General features: G+C 45.1%; 2 protein-coding genes across 2 annotated transcripts; one reads left to right on the forward strand and one right to left on the reverse strand.

Moving 5' to 3' along the window:
* Nucleotides 1-1,707: 1,707 nt before the first annotated feature.
* Nucleotides 1,708-3,045, forward strand: LOC129617566 (integumentary mucin C.1-like). Its single transcript, XM_055532739.1, has 4 exons — nucleotides 1,708-2,291; nucleotides 2,351-2,593; nucleotides 2,663-2,973; nucleotides 3,029-3,045. The coding sequence occupies exons 1-4, from the start codon at nucleotides 1,708-1,710 to the stop codon at nucleotides 3,043-3,045; spliced, it is 1,155 nt and encodes a 384-aa protein (XP_055388714.1).
* Nucleotides 3,046-3,146: 101 nt separating this feature from the next.
* LOC129617567 (mucin-2-like) lies at nucleotides 3,147-13,456 on the reverse strand (the record flags this gene model as incomplete). The annotated part of the gene is made up of 10 exons (XM_055532740.1): nucleotides 3,147-3,287; nucleotides 3,855-4,337; nucleotides 5,955-7,019; nucleotides 8,541-8,588; nucleotides 8,793-9,006; nucleotides 9,589-9,755; nucleotides 11,160-11,655; nucleotides 11,958-12,015; nucleotides 12,492-12,504; nucleotides 12,948-13,456. Coding segments are annotated over 10 exons (3,194 nt in total), but the record flags the coding sequence as incomplete, so codon positions are not given.
* Nucleotides 13,457-16,668: the final 3,212 nt, after the last annotated feature.

Genomic DNA, 16,668 nt, shown 5'->3' on the forward strand with positions numbered 1-16,668 from the left:
TTCATCCTTTGGCTCAAATGGCTTGAAATCCAATTGGTTTCGCCATTTTGCTATTGTCCACGTTGCTGAACCTGATAATTCTTCTTCGGGGAACCGTCCTCTTCTTTCAGCGGGGTCAACAAATGGCGACTCTCAAGACTTGCGCTCCTGATTCCCGGAGCAGCCCCCAGTTGACCTGAGAAGCCGTCTTGTAGTCCTTGTTGGTTGGCAACCCCGGATCCGCTGGGTGTTGCCGGCTCTTCAATTGTGGGCAGCTGCTATAGGTATGCCCGGGATTCTCCCCCAATTATCTCGTCAATCGCTTGCATGTCCATTGCAGTTCTCGTAAAAAAAACAACCACACGAACAAGAAAAGCAAACAAAAGGAAAAAGGCCAGTAAGCCCATGCGATCTGTCTGTGCTTGGGAAGCGGGTACTGCTTTGGAATCCAAACTCTTGCGAGGCACCTGAAACACTAATGGAGAGAGGGATCATGAAAGTAGCGTAAATACAGATCAGCGGGATCCAATGTAGAAGATATAGATGGAGTAGTGCTGCTGGAGTGGCGTACGAATGTTTGTGGCTTTGAGCACGTAGTTTTTTAGTCTTCAGCGAGGCAGTTGAACTCAGGAAAGACAATTCTCTGGGGAACTGAGATTTTTTGTAGCATTTAGGTTTTCTGCTGCGCCTAAGTCTGCACTGATAGTAGTGTCTTTTTCATGTCCACAATGTCCACCAATTGATCTACATGTTGCAGAATCCATGTAGTCGCGCAAGGGAGAACGGGATGGTGTGTCTTTGTGCCTTGAAAACGTATTCAGCCGATTCCCAGTACTCAAGAACTTCTCGGTTTTCTCTCTCCTTCTTCTTTCATTCTTGATTACATGTGCGGCTATCTTTTTCTCTTTATCTCATGCCTTGTGTCTTTTTCTGTCCCATTACATGGGTTCCGCGTGCATACGTGTCCCTTACCGCTTGCTTGCAAACGTTGCTCGAACTCACATTGCGATTGGTTTCTGTCTGGATCTCTTAATTGAGACAATTTTCTCTCTTTCTCGTACTTATATTCATGTCATTGGTAGCATGCTGCGCCGTAGCGGGAGTGATCCATTTTTGAACAATTCTGCACCATTAACCCTCGAACGAACCGAACGCTCCCTACGTTCAACAGGAGCCTACGATCGTGGAGGCAGCTGCAATGACTTAGGCTATCCAACACATCCATATGCTGGAGAGCAAGGTTCCGTATGACGTCAAGAACGGAGGGTCCGCAAGAACTCTTCTTTCTGTTTTTATTTTATTCGTGTTTTATGTTTGTTTTACGTGTAGTTGTTGAAAAATGTCGATCGAAGTCAATGAGGTTTTCACTCAATTGAGTTTCAACCTCATCAATTTCTCTTTCAATGCAGTGAATCAGGGGCCAGTAGTAGTTGTAGTGGTACTCGATCCTGGTGCAATTGGTATTAGCGGCCCCTGAACACATCAGAGTCTCAATTACTGCACTTCATTCATTGGACTTACGATCAGTTTTGTAATTTTCAACAACGATTTTTTGAGAACTTTGAAAAGCTTGTCAACAGATTCCACCAAGTCCTTTTCATCATCAAAGGTTTCGACATTGACGCTTCTCACTTCTGCAAGCGTCAAAACTACAATAGTGCTACGTGTCGCTGCATCGCTTTAGGGCTAGACACAAAAACCCACATCGAGAATTGTCGATTCATCACCATGCCTATGCCCAATTCAGCCCTTCAAGAGTTATGTGTAGGGTTCTTGGAGTCTATGTCCGCGGCCGTTCAACTTAGCACTTCCGGAAAAGAGAGTCGTCTTGAAGGAATGTGCAAGAGTAAAGAATGGACTACACATGTCTCGAACCCACTTCCTGCCGGCTCACCTACTACAACAATAATAACCGCAACCACAACAACCACCACTACTACCACAACCGGTGAATATCCCACGACCACTATAAGCAGCACCACAACAACCACTACTACCACAACCGGTGAATTCCCCACGACCACTATTAGCAGCACCACAACAACCACTACTACCACAACCGGTGAATTCCCCACGACCACTATTAGCAGCACCACAACAACCACTACTACCACAACCGCTCAATTCCCCACGACCACTATAAGCAGCACCACTATAAGCAGCACCACTATAAGCAGCACCACAACAACCACTACTACCACAACCGGTCAATTCTCCACGACCACTATAAGCAGCACCACAACAACGACTACGACAACAACACCACAACAACCACCACCACGACAACTACGACAACGACAACTACGACAACGGCAACTAGTGGGGAATTCACCGGTTGTGGTAGTAGTGGTTGTTGTGGTGCTGCTTATAGTGGTCGTGGGGAATTGAGCGGTTGTGGTAGTAGTGGTTGTTGTGGTGCTGCTAATAGTGGTCGTGGGGAATTCACCGGTTGTGGTAGTAGTGGTTGTTGTGGTGCTGCTTATAGTGGTCGTGGGGAATTGAGCGGTTGTGGTAGTAGTGGTTGTTGTGGTGCTGCTTATAGTGGTCGTGGGGAATTCACCGGTTGTGGTAGTAGTGGTGGTTGTTGTGGTTGCGGTTATTATTGTTGTAGTAGGTGAGATTGGGCTTGTTGTTATTGGGGTTGTTGTTGTCGTCGTTGTTGTTGTTGTTGCCGTTGTCGTAGTTGTCGTTGTCGTAGTTGTCGTTGTGGTGGTGGTTGTTGTGGTTGTTGTTGTCGTAGTCGTTGTTGTGGTGCTGCTTATAGTGGTCGTGGGGAATTGAGCGGTTGTGGTAGTAGTGGTTGTTGTGGTGCTGCTTATAGTGGTCGTGGGGAATTGAGCGGTTGTGGTAGTAGTGGTTGTTGTGGTGCTGCTTATAGTGGTCGTGGGGAATTGAGCGGTTGTGGTAGTAGTGGTTGTTGCGGTGCTGCTTATAGTGGTCGTGGGGAATTGACCGGTTGTGGTGGTAGTGGTTGTTGTGGTGCTGCTAATAGTGGTCGCGGGAAATTCACCGGTTGTGGTAGTAGTGGTTGTTGTGGTGCTGCTTATAGTGGTCGTGGGGAATTGACCGGTTGTGGTAGTAGTGGTTGTTGTTGTTGTGGTTGTCGTGGTTGTTGTCGTTGTTGTCGTGGTTGTTGTTGTCGTTGTTGTTGTAGTTGTGGTTGTTGTTGTGGTTGTCGTGGTTGTTGTTGTGGTTGTCGTGGTTGTTGTTGTGGTTGTTGTGGTTCTTGAGGTCGTTGTTGTTGTAGTTGTGGTTGTTGTTGTGGCTGTCGTGGTTGTTGTTGTGGTTGTCGTGGTTGTTGTTGTGGTTGTTGTGGTTGTTGTTGTGGTTGTTGTGGTTCTTGAGGTCGTTGTTGTTGTAGTTGTGGTTGTTGTTGTGGCTGTCGTGGTTGTTGTTGTGGTTGTCGTGGTTGTTGTTGTGGTTGTTGTGGTTCTTGAGGTCGTTGTTGTTGTCGCTGTTGTTGTTGTCGTTGTTGTTGTTGTCGTTGTTGTTGTTGTTGTTGTAGTGGTCGTTGTCGTGGTTGTAGTAGTCGTTGTTGTTGTTGTTGTTGTAGTGGTCGTTGTCGTGGTTGTAGTAGTTGTTGTCGTTGTGGTTGTGGTTGTCGTTGTTGTTGTTGTCTTTCTCGTTGTTGTTGTTGTTGTTGTTGTTGTGGTTGTTGTTGTGGTTGTTGTGGTTCTTGAGGTCGTTGTTGTTGTGGTGGTGGCTGTTGTTGTTGTCGTTGTTGTTGTTGTAGTTATAGTAGTCGTGGTTATCGTGGTTGTCGTGGTTGTCGTGGTTATCGTGGTTGTCGTGGTCGTTGTCGTGGTTGTAGTAGTTGTTGTAGTTGTCGTGGTTGTGGTTGTCGTTGTAGTAGTTGTTGTTGTGGTTGTAGTAGTCGTTGTTGTCGTAGTTGTTGTTGTGGTTGTTGTTGTGGTTGTCGTGGTTGTTGTTGTGGTTGTTGTTGTGGTTGTTGTTGTGGTTGTCGTGGTTGTTGTTGTGGTTGTTGTGGTTGTCGTGGTTGTTGTAGTTGCCGTCGTGGTTGTCGTGGTCGTGGTTGTTGTTGTGGTTGTCGTGGTTGTTGTTGTGGTTATAGTAGTGGTTGTTGTCGTCGTAGTTGTTGTCGTTGTAGTAGTAGTTGTTGTAGTTGTCGTGGTTGTGGTTGTCGTGGTTGTGGTTGTAGTTGTCGTTGTGGTTCTTGAGGTCGTTGTTGTTGTCGTTGTTGTGGTCGTTGTCGTGGTTGTAGTAGTCGTTGTTGTTGTTGTTGTTGTTGTTGTAGTGGTCGTTGTCGTGGTTGTAGTAGTCGTTGTTGTTGTTGTTGTTGTTGTTGTAGTGGTCGTTGTCGTGGTTGTAGTAGTCGTTGTCGTTGTGGTTGTGGTTGTCGTTGTTGTTGTTGTCGTTCTCGTTGTTGTTGTTGTTGTTGTTGTTGTTGTCGTTGTTGTGGTTGTTGTTGTGGTTGTTGTGGTTCTTGAGGTCGTTGTTGTTGTGGTGGTGGTTGTTGTTGTTGTCGTCGTTGTTGTTGTTGTAGTTATAGTAGTCGTGGTTATCGTGGTTGTCGTGGTTGTCGTGGTCGTTGTCGTGGTTGTAGTAGTTGTTGTAGTTGTCGTGGTTGTGGTTGTCGTTGTAGTAGTTGTTGTTGTGGTTGTAGTAGTCGTTGTTGTCGTAGTTGTTGTTGTGGTTGTTGTTGTGGTTGTGGTTGTTGTTGTGGCTGTCGTGGTTGTTGTTGTGGTTGTCGTGGTTGTTGTTGTGGTTGTTGTGGTTCTTGAGGTCGTTGTTGTTGTCGCTGTTGTTGTTGTCGTTGTTGTTGTTGTCGTTGTTGTTGTTGTTGTTGTAGTGGTCGTTGTCGTGGTTGTAGTAGTCGTTGTTGTTGTTGTTGTTGTTGTTGTAGTGGTCGTTGTCGTGGTTGTAGTAGTTGTTGTCGTTGTGGTTGTGGTTATCGTTGTTGTTGTTGTCTTTCTCGTTGTTGTTGTTGTTGTTGTTGTTGTGGTTGTTGTTGTGGTTGTTGTGGTTCTTGAGGTCGTTGTTGTTGTGGTGGTGGCTGTTGTTGTTGTCGTTGTTGTTGTTGTAGTTATAGTAGTCGTGGTTATCGTGGTTGTCGTGGTTGTCGTGGTTATCGTGGTTGTCGTGGTCGTTGTCGTGGTTGTAGTAGTTGTTGTAGTTGTCGTGGTTGTGGTTGTCGTTGTAGTAGTTGTTGTTGTGGTTGTAGTAGTCGTTGTTGTCGTAGTTGTTGTTGTGGTTGTTGTTGTGGTTGTCGTGGTTGTTGTTGTGGTTGTTGTTGTGGTTGTTGTTGTGGTTGTCGTGGTTGTTGTTGTGGTTGTTGTGGTTGTCGTGGTTGTTGTAGTTGCCGTCGTGGTTGTCGTGGTCGTGGTTGTTGTTGTGGTTGTCGTGGTTGTTGTTGTGGTTATAGTAGTGGTTGTTGTCGTCGTAGTTGTTGTCGTTGTAGTAGTAGTTGTTGTAGTTGTCGTGGTTGTGGTTGTCGTGGTTGTGGTTGTAGTTGTCGTTGTGGTTCTTGAGGTCGTTGTTGTTGTCGTTGTTGTGGTCGTTGTCGTGGTTGTAGTAGTCGTTGTTGTTGTTGTTGTTGTTGTTGTAGTGGTCGTTGTCGTGGTTGTAGTAGTCGTTGTTGTTGTTGTTGTTGTTGTTGTAGTGGTCGTTGTCGTGGTTGTAGTAGTCGTTGTCGTTGTGGTTGTGGTTGTCGTTGTTGTTGTTGTCGTTCTCGTTGTTGTTGTTGTTGTTGTTGTTGTCGTTGTTGTGGTTGTTGTTGTGGTTGTTGTGGTTCTTGAGGTCGTTGTTGTTGTGGTGGTGGTTGTTGTTGTTGTCGTCGTTGTTGTTGTTGTAGTTATAGTAGTCGTGGTTATCGTGGTTGTCGTGGTTGTCGTGGTCGTTGTCGTGGTTGTAGTAGTTGTTGTAGTTGTCGTGGTTGTGGTTGTCGTTGTAGTAGTTGTTGTTGTGGTTGTAGTAGTCGTTGTTGTCGTAGTTGTTGTTGTGGTTGTTGTTGTGGTTGTCGTGGTTGTTGTTGTGGTTGTCGTGGTTGTTGTTGTGGTTGTTGTTGTGGTGCTGCTTATAGTGGTCGTGGGGAATTGAGCGGTTGTGGTAGTAGTGGTTGTTGTGGTGCTGCTTATAGTGGTCGTGGGGAATTGAGCGGTTGTGGTAGTAGTGGTTGTTGTGGTGCTGCTTATAGTGGTCGTGGGGAATTGAGCGGTTGTGGTAGTAGTGGTTGTTGCGGTGCTGCTTATAGTGGTCGTGGGGAATTGACCGGTTGTGGTGGTAGTGGTTGTTGTGGTGCTGCTAATAGTGGTCGCGGGAAATTCACCGGTTGTGGTAGTAGTGGTTGTTGTGGTGCTGCTTATAGTGGTCGTGGGGAATTGACCGGTTGTGGTAGTAGTGGTTGTTGTTGTTGTGGTTGTCGTGGTTGTTGTCGTTGTTGTCGTGGTTGTTGTTGTCGTTGTCGTTGTTGTTGTAGTTGTGGTTGTTGTTGTGGTTGTCGTGGTTGTTGTTGTGGTTGTCGTGGTTGTTGTTGTGGTTGTTGTGGTTCTTGAGGTCGTTGTTGTTGTAGTTGTGGTTGTTGTTGTGGCTGTCGTGGTTGTTGTTGTGGTTGTCGTGGTTGTTGTTGTGGTTGTTGTGGTTCTTGAGGTCGTTGTTGTTGTCGCTGTTGTTGTTGTCGTTGTTGTTGTTGTCGTTGTTGTTGTTGTTGTTGTTGTAGTGGTCGTTGTCGTGGTTGTAGTAGTCGTTGTTGTTGTTGTTGTTGTTGTTGTAGTGGTCGTTGTCGTGGTTGTAGTAGTTGTTGTCGTTGTGGTTGTGGTTGTCGTTGTTGTTGTTGTCTTTCTCGTTGTTGTTGTTGTTGTTGTTGTTGTGGTTGTTGTTGTGGTTGTTGTGGTTCTTGAGGTCGTTGTTGTTGTGGTGGTGGCTGTTGTTGTTGTCGTTGTTGTTGTTGTAGTTATAGTAGTCGTGGTTATCGTGGTTGTCGTGGTTGTCGTGGTTATCGTGGTTGTCGTGGTCGTTGTCGTGGTTGTAGTAGTTGTTGTAGTTGTCGTGGTTGTGGTTGTCGTTGTAGTAGTTGTTGTTGTGGTTGTAGTAGTCGTTGTTGTCGTAGTTGTTGTTGTGGTTGTTGTTGTGGTTGTCGTGGTTGTTGTTGTGGTTGTTGTTGTGGTTGTTGTTGTGGTTGTCGTGGTTGTTGTTGTGGTTGTTGTGGTTGTCGTGGTTGTTGTAGTTGCCGTCGTGGTTGTCGTGGTCGTGGTTGTTGTTGTGGTTGTCGTGGTTGTTGTTGTGGTTATAGTAGTCGTTGTTGTCGTCGTAGTTGTTGTCGTTGTAGTAGTAGTTGTTGTAGTTGTCGTGGTTGTGGTTGTCGTGGTTGTGGTTGTAGTTGTCGTTGTGGTTCTTGAGGTCGTTGTTGTTGTCGTTGTTGTGGTCGTTGTCGTGGTTGTAGTAGTCGTTGTTGTTGTTGTTGTTGTTGTTGTAGTGGTCGTTGTCGTGGTTGTAGTAGTCGTTGTTGTTGTTGTTGTTGTTGTTGTAGTGGTCGTTGTCGTGGTTGTAGTAGTCGTTGTCGTTGTGGTTGTGGTTGTCGTTGTTGTTGTTGTCGTTCTCGTTGTTGTTGTTGTTGTTGTTGTTGTTGTCGTTGTTGTGGTTGTTGTTGTGGTTGTTGTGGTTCTTGAGGTCGTTGTTGTTGTGGTGGTGGTTGTTGTTGTTGTCGTCGTTGTTGTTGTTGTAGTTATAGTAGTCGTGGTTATCGTGGTTGTCGTGGTTGTCGTGGTCGTTGTCGTGGTTGTAGTAGTTGTTGTAGTTGTCGTGGTTGTGGTTGTCGTTGTAGTAGTTGTTGTTGTGGTTGTAGTAGTCGTTGTTGTCGTAGTTGTTGTTGTGGTTGTTGTTGTGGTTGTCGTGGTTGTTGTTGTGGTTGTCGTGGTTGTTGTTGTGGTTGTTGTTGTGGTTGTTGTGGTTGTCGTGGTTGTTGTAGTTGCCGTCGTGGTTGTCGTGGTTGTCTTGGTCGTGGTTGTTGTTGTGGTTGTCGTGGTTGTTGTTGTGGTTGTCGTGGTTGTTGTTGTGGTTATAGTAGTCGTTGTTGTCGTCGTAGTTGTTGTTGTGGTTGTCGTGGTTGTTGTTGTGGTTATAGTAGTCGTTGTTGTCGTCGTAGTTGTTGTCGTTGTAGTAGTAGTTGTTGTAGTTGTCGTGGTTGTGGTTGTCGTGGTTGTGGTTGTAGTTGTCGTTGTGGTTCTTGAGGTCGTTGTTGTTGTCGTTGTTGTTGTTGTCGTTGTCGTGGTTGTAGTTGTCGTTGTGGTTCTTGAGGTCGTTGTTGTTGTCGTTGTTGTGGTCGTTGTCGTGGTTGTAGTAGTCGTTGTTGTTGTTGTTGTTGTTGTTGTAGTGGTCGTTGTCGTGGTTGTAGTAGTCGTTGTCGTTGTGGTTGTTGTTGTTGTTGTTGTTGTTGTTGTTGTTGTTGTCGTTGTTGTGGTTGTTGTTGTGGTTGTTGTGGTTCTTGAGGTCGTTGTTGTTGTGGTGGTGGTTGTTGTTGTTGTCGTCGTTGTTGTTGTTGTAGTTATAGTAGTCGTGGTTATCGTGGTTGTCGTGGTTGTCGTGGTCGTTGTCGTGGTTGTAGTAGTTGTTGTAGTTGTCGTGGTTGTGGTTGTCGTTGTAGTAGTTGTTGTTGTGGTTGTAGTAGTCGTTGTTGTCGTAGTTGTTGTTGTGGTTGTTGTTGTGGTTGTCGTGGTTGTTGTTGTGGTTGTCGTGGTTGTTGTTGTGGTTGTTGTTGTGGTTGTTGTGGTTGTCGTGGTTGTTGTAGTTGCCGTCGTGGTTGTCGTGGTTGTCTTGGTCGTGGTTGTTGTTGTGGTTGTCGTGGTTGTTGTTGTGGTTGTCGTGGTTGTTGTTGTGGTTATAGTAGTCGTTGTTGTCGTCGTAGTTGCCGTCGTGGTTGTCGTGGTCGTGGTTGTTGTTGTGGTTGTCGTGGTTGTTGTTGTGGTTATAGTAGTCGTTGTTGTCGTCGTAGTTGTTGTCGTTGTAGTAGTAGTTGTTGTAGTTGTCGTGGTTGTGGTTGTCGTGGTTGTGGTTGTAGTTGTCGTTGTGGTTCTTGAGGTCGTTGTTGTTGTCGTTGTTGTGGTCGTTGTCGTGGTTGTAGTAGTCGTTGTTGTTGTTGTTGTTGTTGTTGTAGTGGTCGTTGTTGTTGTTGTTGTTGTTGTTGTTGTTGTTGTTGTTGTTGTTGTAGTGGTCGTTGTCGTGGTTGTAGTAGTCGTTGTCGTTGTGGTTGTGGTTGTCGTTGTTGTTGTTGTCGTTCTCGTTGTTGTTGTTGTTGTTGTTGTTGTTGTCGTTGTTGTGGTTGTTGTTGTGGTTGTTGTTGTCGTTGTGGTTCTTGAGGTCGTTGTTGTTGTCGTTGTTGTTGTTGTCGTTGTCGTTGTTGTTGTTGTCGTTGTTGTTGTTGTTGTAGTGGTCGTTGTCGTGGTTGTAGTAGTCGTTGTTGTTGTTGTTGTTGTTGTTGTAGTGGTCGTTGTCGTGGTTGTAGTAGTCGTTGTCGTTGTGGTTGTGGTTGTTGTCGTTCTCGTTGTTGTTGTTGTTGTTGTTGTTGTTGTTGTTGTTGTTGTCGTTGTTGTGGTTGTTGTTGTGGTTGTTGTGGTTCTTGAGGTCGTTGTTGTTGTGGTGGTGGTTGTTGTTGTTGTCGTCGTTGTTGTTGTTGTAGTTATAGTAGTCGTTGTCGTGGTCGTTGTCGTGGTTGTAGTAGTTGTTGTAGTTGTCGTGGTTGTGGTTGTCGTTGTAGTAGTTGTTGTCGTCGTAGTTGTTGTCGTTGTAGTAGTAGTTGTTGTAGTTGTCGTGGTTGTGGTTGTCGTGGTTGTTGTAGTTGCCGTTGTTGTTGTTGTCGTGGTCGTGGTTGTTGTTGTCGTTGTGGTTCTTGAGGTCGTTGTTGTTGTTGTCGTTGTCGTTGTTGTCGTTGTTGTTGTTGTTGTTGTTGTAGTGGTCGTTGTCGTGGTTGTAGTAGTCGTTGTCGTTGTGGTTGTGGTTGTCGTTGTTGTTGTAGTTGCCGTCGTGGTTGTCGTGGTCGTGGTTGTAGTAGTCGTTGTTGTCGTAGTTGTTGTTGTGGTTGTTGTTGTGGTTGTCGTGGTTGTTGTTGTGGTTGTCGTGGTTGTTGTTGTGGTTGTTGTTGTGGTTGTTGTGGTTGTCGTGGTTGTTGTAGTTGCCGTCGTGGTTGTCGTGGTTGTCTTGGTCGTGGTTGTTGTTGTGGTTGTCGTGGTTGTTGTTGTGGTTGTCGTGGTTGTTGTTGTGGTTATAGTAGTCGTTGTTGTCGTCGTAGTTGCCGTCGTGGTTGTCGTGGTCGTGGTTGTTGTTGTGGTTGTCGTGGTTGTTGTTGTGGTTATAGTAGTCGTTGTTGTCGTCGTAGTTGTTGTCGTTGTAGTAGTAGTTGTTGTAGTTGTCGTGGTTGTGGTTGTCGTGGTTGTGGTTGTAGTTGTCGTTGTGGTTCTTGAGGTCGTTGTTGTTGTCGTTGTTGTGGTCGTTGTCGTGGTTGTAGTAGTCGTTGTTGTTGTTGTTGTTGTTGTTGTAGTGGTCGTTGTCGTGGTTGTAGTAGTCGTTGTTGTTGTTGTTGTTGTTGTTGTTGTGGTCGTTGTCGTGGTTGTAGTAGTCGTTGTCGTTGTGGTTGTGGTTGTCGTTGTTGTTGTTGTCGTTCTCGTTGTTGTTGTTGTTGTTGTTGTTGTTGTCGTTGTTGTGGTTGTTGTTGTGGTTGTTGTTGTCGTTGTGGTTCTTGAGGTCGTTGTTGTTGTCGTTGTTGTTGTTGTCGTTGTCGTTGTTGTTGTTGTCGTTGTTGTTGTTGTTGTAGTGGTCGTTGTCGTGGTTGTAGTAGTCGTTGTTGTTGTTGTTGTTGTTGTTGTAGTGGTCGTTGTCGTGGTTGTAGTAGTCGTTGTCGTTGTGGTTGTGGTTGTTGTCGTTCTCGTTGTTGTTGTTGTTGTTGTTGTTGTTGTTGTCGTTGTTGTGGTTGTTGTTGTGGTTGTTGTGGTTCTTGAGGTCGTTGTTGTTGTGGTGGTGGTGGTTGTTGTTGTTGTCGTCGTTGTTGTTGTTGTAGTTATAGTAGTCGTGGTTATCGTGGTTGTCGTGGTCGTTGTCGTGGTTGTAGTAGTTGTTGTAGTTGTCGTGGTTGTGGTTGTCGTTGTAGTAGTTGTTGTCGTCGTAGTTGTTGTCGTTGTAGTAGTAGTTGTTGTAGTTGTCGTGGTTGTGGTTGTCGTGGTTGTTGTAGTTGCCGTCGTGGTTGTCGTGGTCGTGGTTGTTGTTGTGGTTGTCGTGGTTGTTGTTGTGGTTATAGTAGTCGTTGTTGTGGTTGTAGTAGTTGTTGTAGTTGTCGTGGTTGTGGTTGTCGTTGTAGTAGTTGTTGTCGTCGTAGTTGTTGTCGTTGTAGTAGTAGTTGTTGTAGTTGTCGTGGTTGTGGTTGTCGTGGTTGTTGTAGTTGCCGTCGTGGTTGTCGTGGTCGTGGTTGTTGTTGTGGTTGTCGTGGTTGTTGTTGTGGTTATAGTAGTCGTTGTTGTCGTCGTAGTTGTTGTTGTGGTTGTCGTGGTTGTTGTTGTGGTTATAGTAGTCGTTGTTGTCGTCGTAGTTGTTGTCGTTGTAGTAGTAGTTGTTGTAGTTGTCGTGGTTGTGGTTGTCGTGGTTGTGGTTGTAGTTGTCGTTGTGGTTCTTGAGGCCGTTGTTGTTGTCGTTGTTGTTGTTGTCGTTGTCGTGGTTGTAGTTGTCGTTGTGGTTCTTGAGGTCGTTGTTGTTGTTGTCGTTGTCGTTGTTGTCGTTGTTGTTGTTGTTGTTGTTGTAGTGGTCGTTGTCGTGGTTGTAGTAGTCGTTGTCGTTGTGGTTGTGGTTGTCGTTGTTGTTGTAGTTGCCGTCGTGGTTGTCGTGGTCGTGGTTGTTGTTGTGGTTGTCGTGGTTGTTGTTGTGGTTATAGTAGTCGTTGTTGTCGTCGTAGTTGTTGTCGTTGTAGTAGTAGTTGTTGTAGTTGTCGTGGTTGTGGTTGTCGTGGTTGTGGTTGTAGTTGTCGTTGTGGTTCTTGAGGCCGTTGTTGTTGTCGTTGTTGTTGTTGTCGTTGTCGTGGTTGTAGTTGTCGTTGTGGTTCTTGAGGTCGTTGTTGTTGTTGTCGTTGTCGTTGTTGTCGTTGTTGTTGTTGTTGTTGTTGTAGTGGTCGTTGTCGTGGTTGTAGTAGTCGTTGTTGTTGTTGTTGTTGTTGTAGTGGTCGTTGTCGTGGTTGTAGTAGTCGTTGTCGTTGTGGTTGTGGTTGTCGTTGTTGTTGTAGTTGCCGTCGTGGTTGTCGTGGTCGTGGTTGTTGTTGTGGTTGTCGTGGTTGTTGTTGTGGTTGTTGTTGTTGTTGTTGTTGTTGTTGTTGTTGTCGTTGTTGTGGTTGTTGTTGTGGTTGTTGTGGTTCTTGAGGTCGTTGTTGTTGTGGTGGTGGTTGTTGTTGTTGTCGTCGTTGTTGTTGTTGTAGTTATAGTAGTCGTGGTTATCGTGGTTGTCGTGGTCGTTGTCGTGGTTGTAGTAGTTGTTGTCGTTGTCGTTGTTGTTGTTGTTGTTGTTGTTGTTGTCGTTGTTGTTGCGGTTGTTGTGGTTCTTGAGGTCGTTGTTGTTGTAGTGGTCGTTGTCGTGGTTGTAGTAGTCGTTGTTGTTGTTGTTGTTGTTGTTGTTGTTGTAGTGGTCGTTGTCGTGGTTGTAGTAGTCGTTGTGGTTGTGGTTGTTGTCGTTCTCGTTGTTGTTGTTGTTGTTGTTGTTGTTGTTGTTGTTGTCGTTGTTGTGGTTGTTGTTGTGGTTGTTGTGGTTCTTGAGGTCGTTGTTGTTGTGGTGGTGGTTGTTGTTGTTGTCGTCGTTGTTGTTGTTGTAGTTATAGTAGTCGTGGTTATCGTGGTTGTCGTGGTCGTTGTCGTGGTTGTAGTAGTTGTTGTAGTTGTCGTGGTTGTGGTTGTCGTTGTAGTAGTTGTTGTCGTCGTAGTTGTTGTCGTTGTAGTAGTAGTTGTTGTAGTTGTCGAGGTTGTGGTTGTCGTGGTTGTTGTAGTTGCCGTCGTGGTTGTCGTGGTCGTGGTTGTTGTTGTGGTTGTCGTGGTTGTTGTTGTGGTTATAGTAGTCGTTGTTGTGGTTGTAGTAGTTGTTGTAGTTGTCGTGGTTGTGGTTGTCGTTGTAGTAGTTGTTGTCGTCGTAGTTGTTGTCGTTGTAGTAGTAGTTGTTGTAGTTGTCGTGGTTGTGGTTGTCGTGGTTGTTGTAGTTGCCGTCGTGGTTGTCGTGGTCGTGGTTGTTGTTGTGGTTGTCGTGGTTGTTGTTGTGGTTATAGTAGTCGTTGTTGTCGTCGTAGTTGTTGTTGTGGTTGTCGTGGTTGTTGTTGTGGTTATAGTAGTCGTTGTTGTCGTCGTAGTTGTTGTCGTTGTAGTAGTAGTTGTTGTAGTTGTCGTGGTTGTGGTTGTCGTGGTTGTGGTTGTAGTTGTCGTTGTGGTTCTTGAGGCCGTTGTTGTTGTCGTTGTTGTTGTTGTCGTTGTCGTGGTTGTAGTTGTCGTTGTGGTTCTTGAGGTCGTTGCTGTTGTCGTTGTCGTTGTTGTCGTTGTCGTTGTTGTTGTTGTTGTTGTTGTTGTAGTGGTCGTTGTCGTGGTTGTAGTAGTCGTTGTTGTTGTTGTTGTTGTTGTTGTTGTTGTAGTGGTCGTTGTCGTGGTTGTAGTAGTCGTTGTCGTTGTGGTTGTGGTTGTCGTTGTTGTTGTTGTCGTTCTCGTTGTTGTTGTTGTTGTTGTTGTTGTTGTCGTTGTTGTTGTGGTTGTTGTGGTTCTTGAGGTCGTTGTTGTTGTGGTGGTGGTTGTTGTTGTTGTCGTCGTTGTTGTTGTTGTGATGGTTGTTGTTGTTGTCGTCGTTGTTGTTGTTGTAGTTATAGTAGTCGTGGTTATCGTGGTTGTCGTGGTCGTTGTCGTGGTTGTAGTAGTTGTTGTAGTTGTCGTGGTTGTGGTTGTCGTTGTAGTAGTTGTTGTCGTCGTAGTTGTTGTCGTTGTAGTAGTAGTTGTTGTAGTTGTCGTGGTTGTGGTTGTCGTGGTTGTTGTAGTTGCCGTCGTGGTTGTCGTGGTCGTGGTTGTTGTTGTGGTTGTCGTGGTTGTTGTTGTGGTTATAGTAGTCGTTGTTGTCGTCGTAGTTGTTGTTGTGGTTGTCGTGGTTGTTGTTGTGGTTATAGTAGTCGTTGTTGTCGTCGTAGTTGTTGTCGTTGTAGTAGTAGTTGTTGTAGTTGTCGTGGTTGTGGTTGTCGTGGTTGTGGTTGTAGTTGTCGTTGTGGTTCTTGAGGTCGTTGTTGTTGTCGTTGTTGTTGTTGTCGTTGTCGTGGTTGTAGTTGTCGTTGTGGTTCTTGAGGTCGTTGTTGTTGTCGTTGTTGTTGTTGTCGTTGTCGTTGTTGTCGTTGTTGTTGTTGTTGTTGTTGTTGTTGTTGTAGTGGTCGTTGTCGTGGTTGTAGTAGTCGTTGTTGTTGTTGTTGTAGTGGTCGTTGTCGTGGTTGTAGTAGTCGTTGTCGTTGTGGTTGTGGTTGTCGTTGTTGTTGTTGTCGTTCTCGTTGTTGTTGTTGTTGTTGTTGTTGTCGTTGTTGTGGTTGTTGTGGTTCTTGAGGTCGTTGTTGTTGTGGTGGTGGTTGTTGTCGTCGTTGTTGTTGTTGTAGTTATAGTAGTCGTGGTTCTCGTGGTTGTCGTGGTTGTAGTAGTTGTTGTAGTTGTCGTGGTTGTGGTTGTCGTTGTAGTAGTTGTTGTTGTGGTTGCAGTGGTCGTTGTTGTCGTAGTTGTTGTTGTGGTTGTTGTCGTAGTTGTTGTTGTGGTTGTTGTTGTGGTTGTCGTGGTTGTTGTTGTGGTTGTCGTGGTTGTTGTTGTGGTTGTCGTGGTTGTTGTTGTGGTTGTCGTGGTTGTTGTTGTGGTTGTTGTTGTGGTTGTTGTGGTTGTCGTGGTTGTTGTAGTTGCCGTCGTGGTTGTCGTGGTCGTGGTTGTTGTTGTGGTTGTCGTGGTTGTTGTTGTGGTTGTCGTGGTTGTTGTTGTGGATATAGTAGTCGTTGTTGTCGTTGTCGTTGTAGTAGTAGTTGTTGTAGTAGTAGTTGTTGTAGTTGTCGTGGTTGTAGTTGTCGTTGTTGTTGTTGTTGTCGTTGTTGTGGTGGTTGTTGTTATGGTGGTTGTGGTTGTAGTTGTCGTTGTGGTTCTTGAGGTCGTTGTTGTTGTTGTCGTTGTCGTGGTTGTAGTTGTCGTTGTGGTTCTTGAGGTCGTTGTTGTTGTCGTTGTTGTTGTTGTCGTTGTCGTTGTTGTTGTTGTTGTTGTTGTCGTTGTTGTTGTTGTTGTTGTTGTAGTGGTCGTTGTCGTGGTTGTAGTAGTCGTTGTTGTTGTTGTTGTTGTTGTTGTTGTAGTGGTCGTTGTCGTGGTTGTAGTAGTCGTTGTCGTTGTGGTTGTGGTTGTCGTTGTTGTTGTTGTCGTTCTCGTTGTTGTTGTTGTTGTTGTTGTTGTTGTTGTTGTCGTTGTTGTGGTTGTTGTTGTGGTTGTTGTGGTTCTTGAGGTCGTTGTTGTTGTGGTGGTGGTTGTTGTTGTTGTCGTCGTTGTTGTTGTTGTAGTTATAGTAGTCGTGGTTATCGTGGTTGTCGTGGTCGTTGTCGTGGTTGTAGTAGTTGTTGTAGTTGTCGTGGTTGTGGTTGTCGTTGTAGTAGTTGTTGTTGTGGTTGTAGTAGTCGTTGTTGTCGTAGTTGTTGTTGTGGTTGTTGTTGTGGTTGTCGTGGTTGTTGTTGTGGTTGTCGTGGTTGTTGTGGTTGTCGTGGTTGTTGTAGTTGCCGTCGTGGTTGTCGTGGTCGTGGTTGTTGTTGTGGTTGTCGTGGTTGTTGTTGTGGTTGTCGTGGTTGTTGTTGTGGTTATAGTAGTCGTTGTTGTCGTCGTAGTTGTTGTCGTTGTAGTAGTAGTTGTAGTTGTCGTGGTTGTGGTTGTAGTTGTCGTGGTTGTAGTTGTCGTTGTTGTTGTTGTTGTTGTCGTTGTTGTGGTGGTTGTTGTTATGGTGGTTGGGGGTGGTGTTGTCTTTTTGGGTTTTCTTCTCCTGGGTATGTTCACTACAGAGACGACAAGGACATGCTTTTTGAAAGGTTCACACTTTGTCCGACTCATGATCAGTTCACTCTATCTGTACAGGCCTTGGACTTCAATTGTACATCAGGCGACAGAGCAAACCTTGGTCTCTTTGCAACATTCACTTTCTCGCATTAGTATCTGGGACCACCCTTCCAAACTATCGCACTACAATTTCTACTTGAACTAAATTCAGATGAAGTGGATGAGAAAAATTACAAGGACTTAAGAAAATCGCTTATCTCTTTTTCAAGCACAAGCGACGAAGAGCGGCTCCACGATTTTTCAACAGAAAACGGGGACAAAATTTCCACGCGAACGTAAGAACTTGTTCGCTACTCTTTCATCACACGAAGTACGTTCTGCAAGATATTTACCTTGAATTACCCGATCGAGGAGAAACGAAGTCCTGAAAGCCGAAAGAAGGACCAATCTTGCCTTGAGTCGACCGTTAGTAGTCAATCCCAACCCCTAGGTATATTATATACATTCAAAATTCTTATTCATATTCAAATCTTAGGGATCTTGATTTCAAATCAAGATTGTTGATCTGAGTTTTGAATTAGTTTTTATATTTTTCTTCTCCCCCACGCTCAACAAGTTCACATTTTTACCGATTTCAAAAATTAGAGAAGATTTATAAAATAAAGTGTTTGATATTGAAGTATCTGGTTTGGAT

The sequence above is a fragment of the Condylostylus longicornis genome, unplaced genomic scaffold (assembly GCF_029603195.1).
Source record: "Condylostylus longicornis isolate FDR11 unplaced genomic scaffold, ASM2960319v2 ptg000568l, whole genome shotgun sequence".
Classification (NCBI taxonomy): domain Eukaryota; kingdom Metazoa; phylum Arthropoda; class Insecta; order Diptera; family Dolichopodidae; genus Condylostylus; species Condylostylus longicornis.

What these genes read in the sequence shown, in the direction of transcription:
- LOC129617566 (XM_055532739.1), top strand. Translation starts at nt 1,708, where the DNA reads ATGCCTATGCCCAATTCAGCCCTTCAAGAGTTATGTGTAGGGTTCTTG. An exon ending in CAACGACAACTACGACAACG is followed by an intron (nt 2,292 to 2,350) that starts GCAACTAGTGGG and finishes TGCTGCTTATAG; the next exon opens with TGGTCGTGGGGAATTGAGCG. An exon ending in GGTTATTATTGTTGTAGTAG is followed by an intron (nt 2,594 to 2,662) that starts GTGAGATTGGGC and finishes CCGTTGTCGTAG; the next exon opens with TTGTCGTTGTCGTAGTTGTC.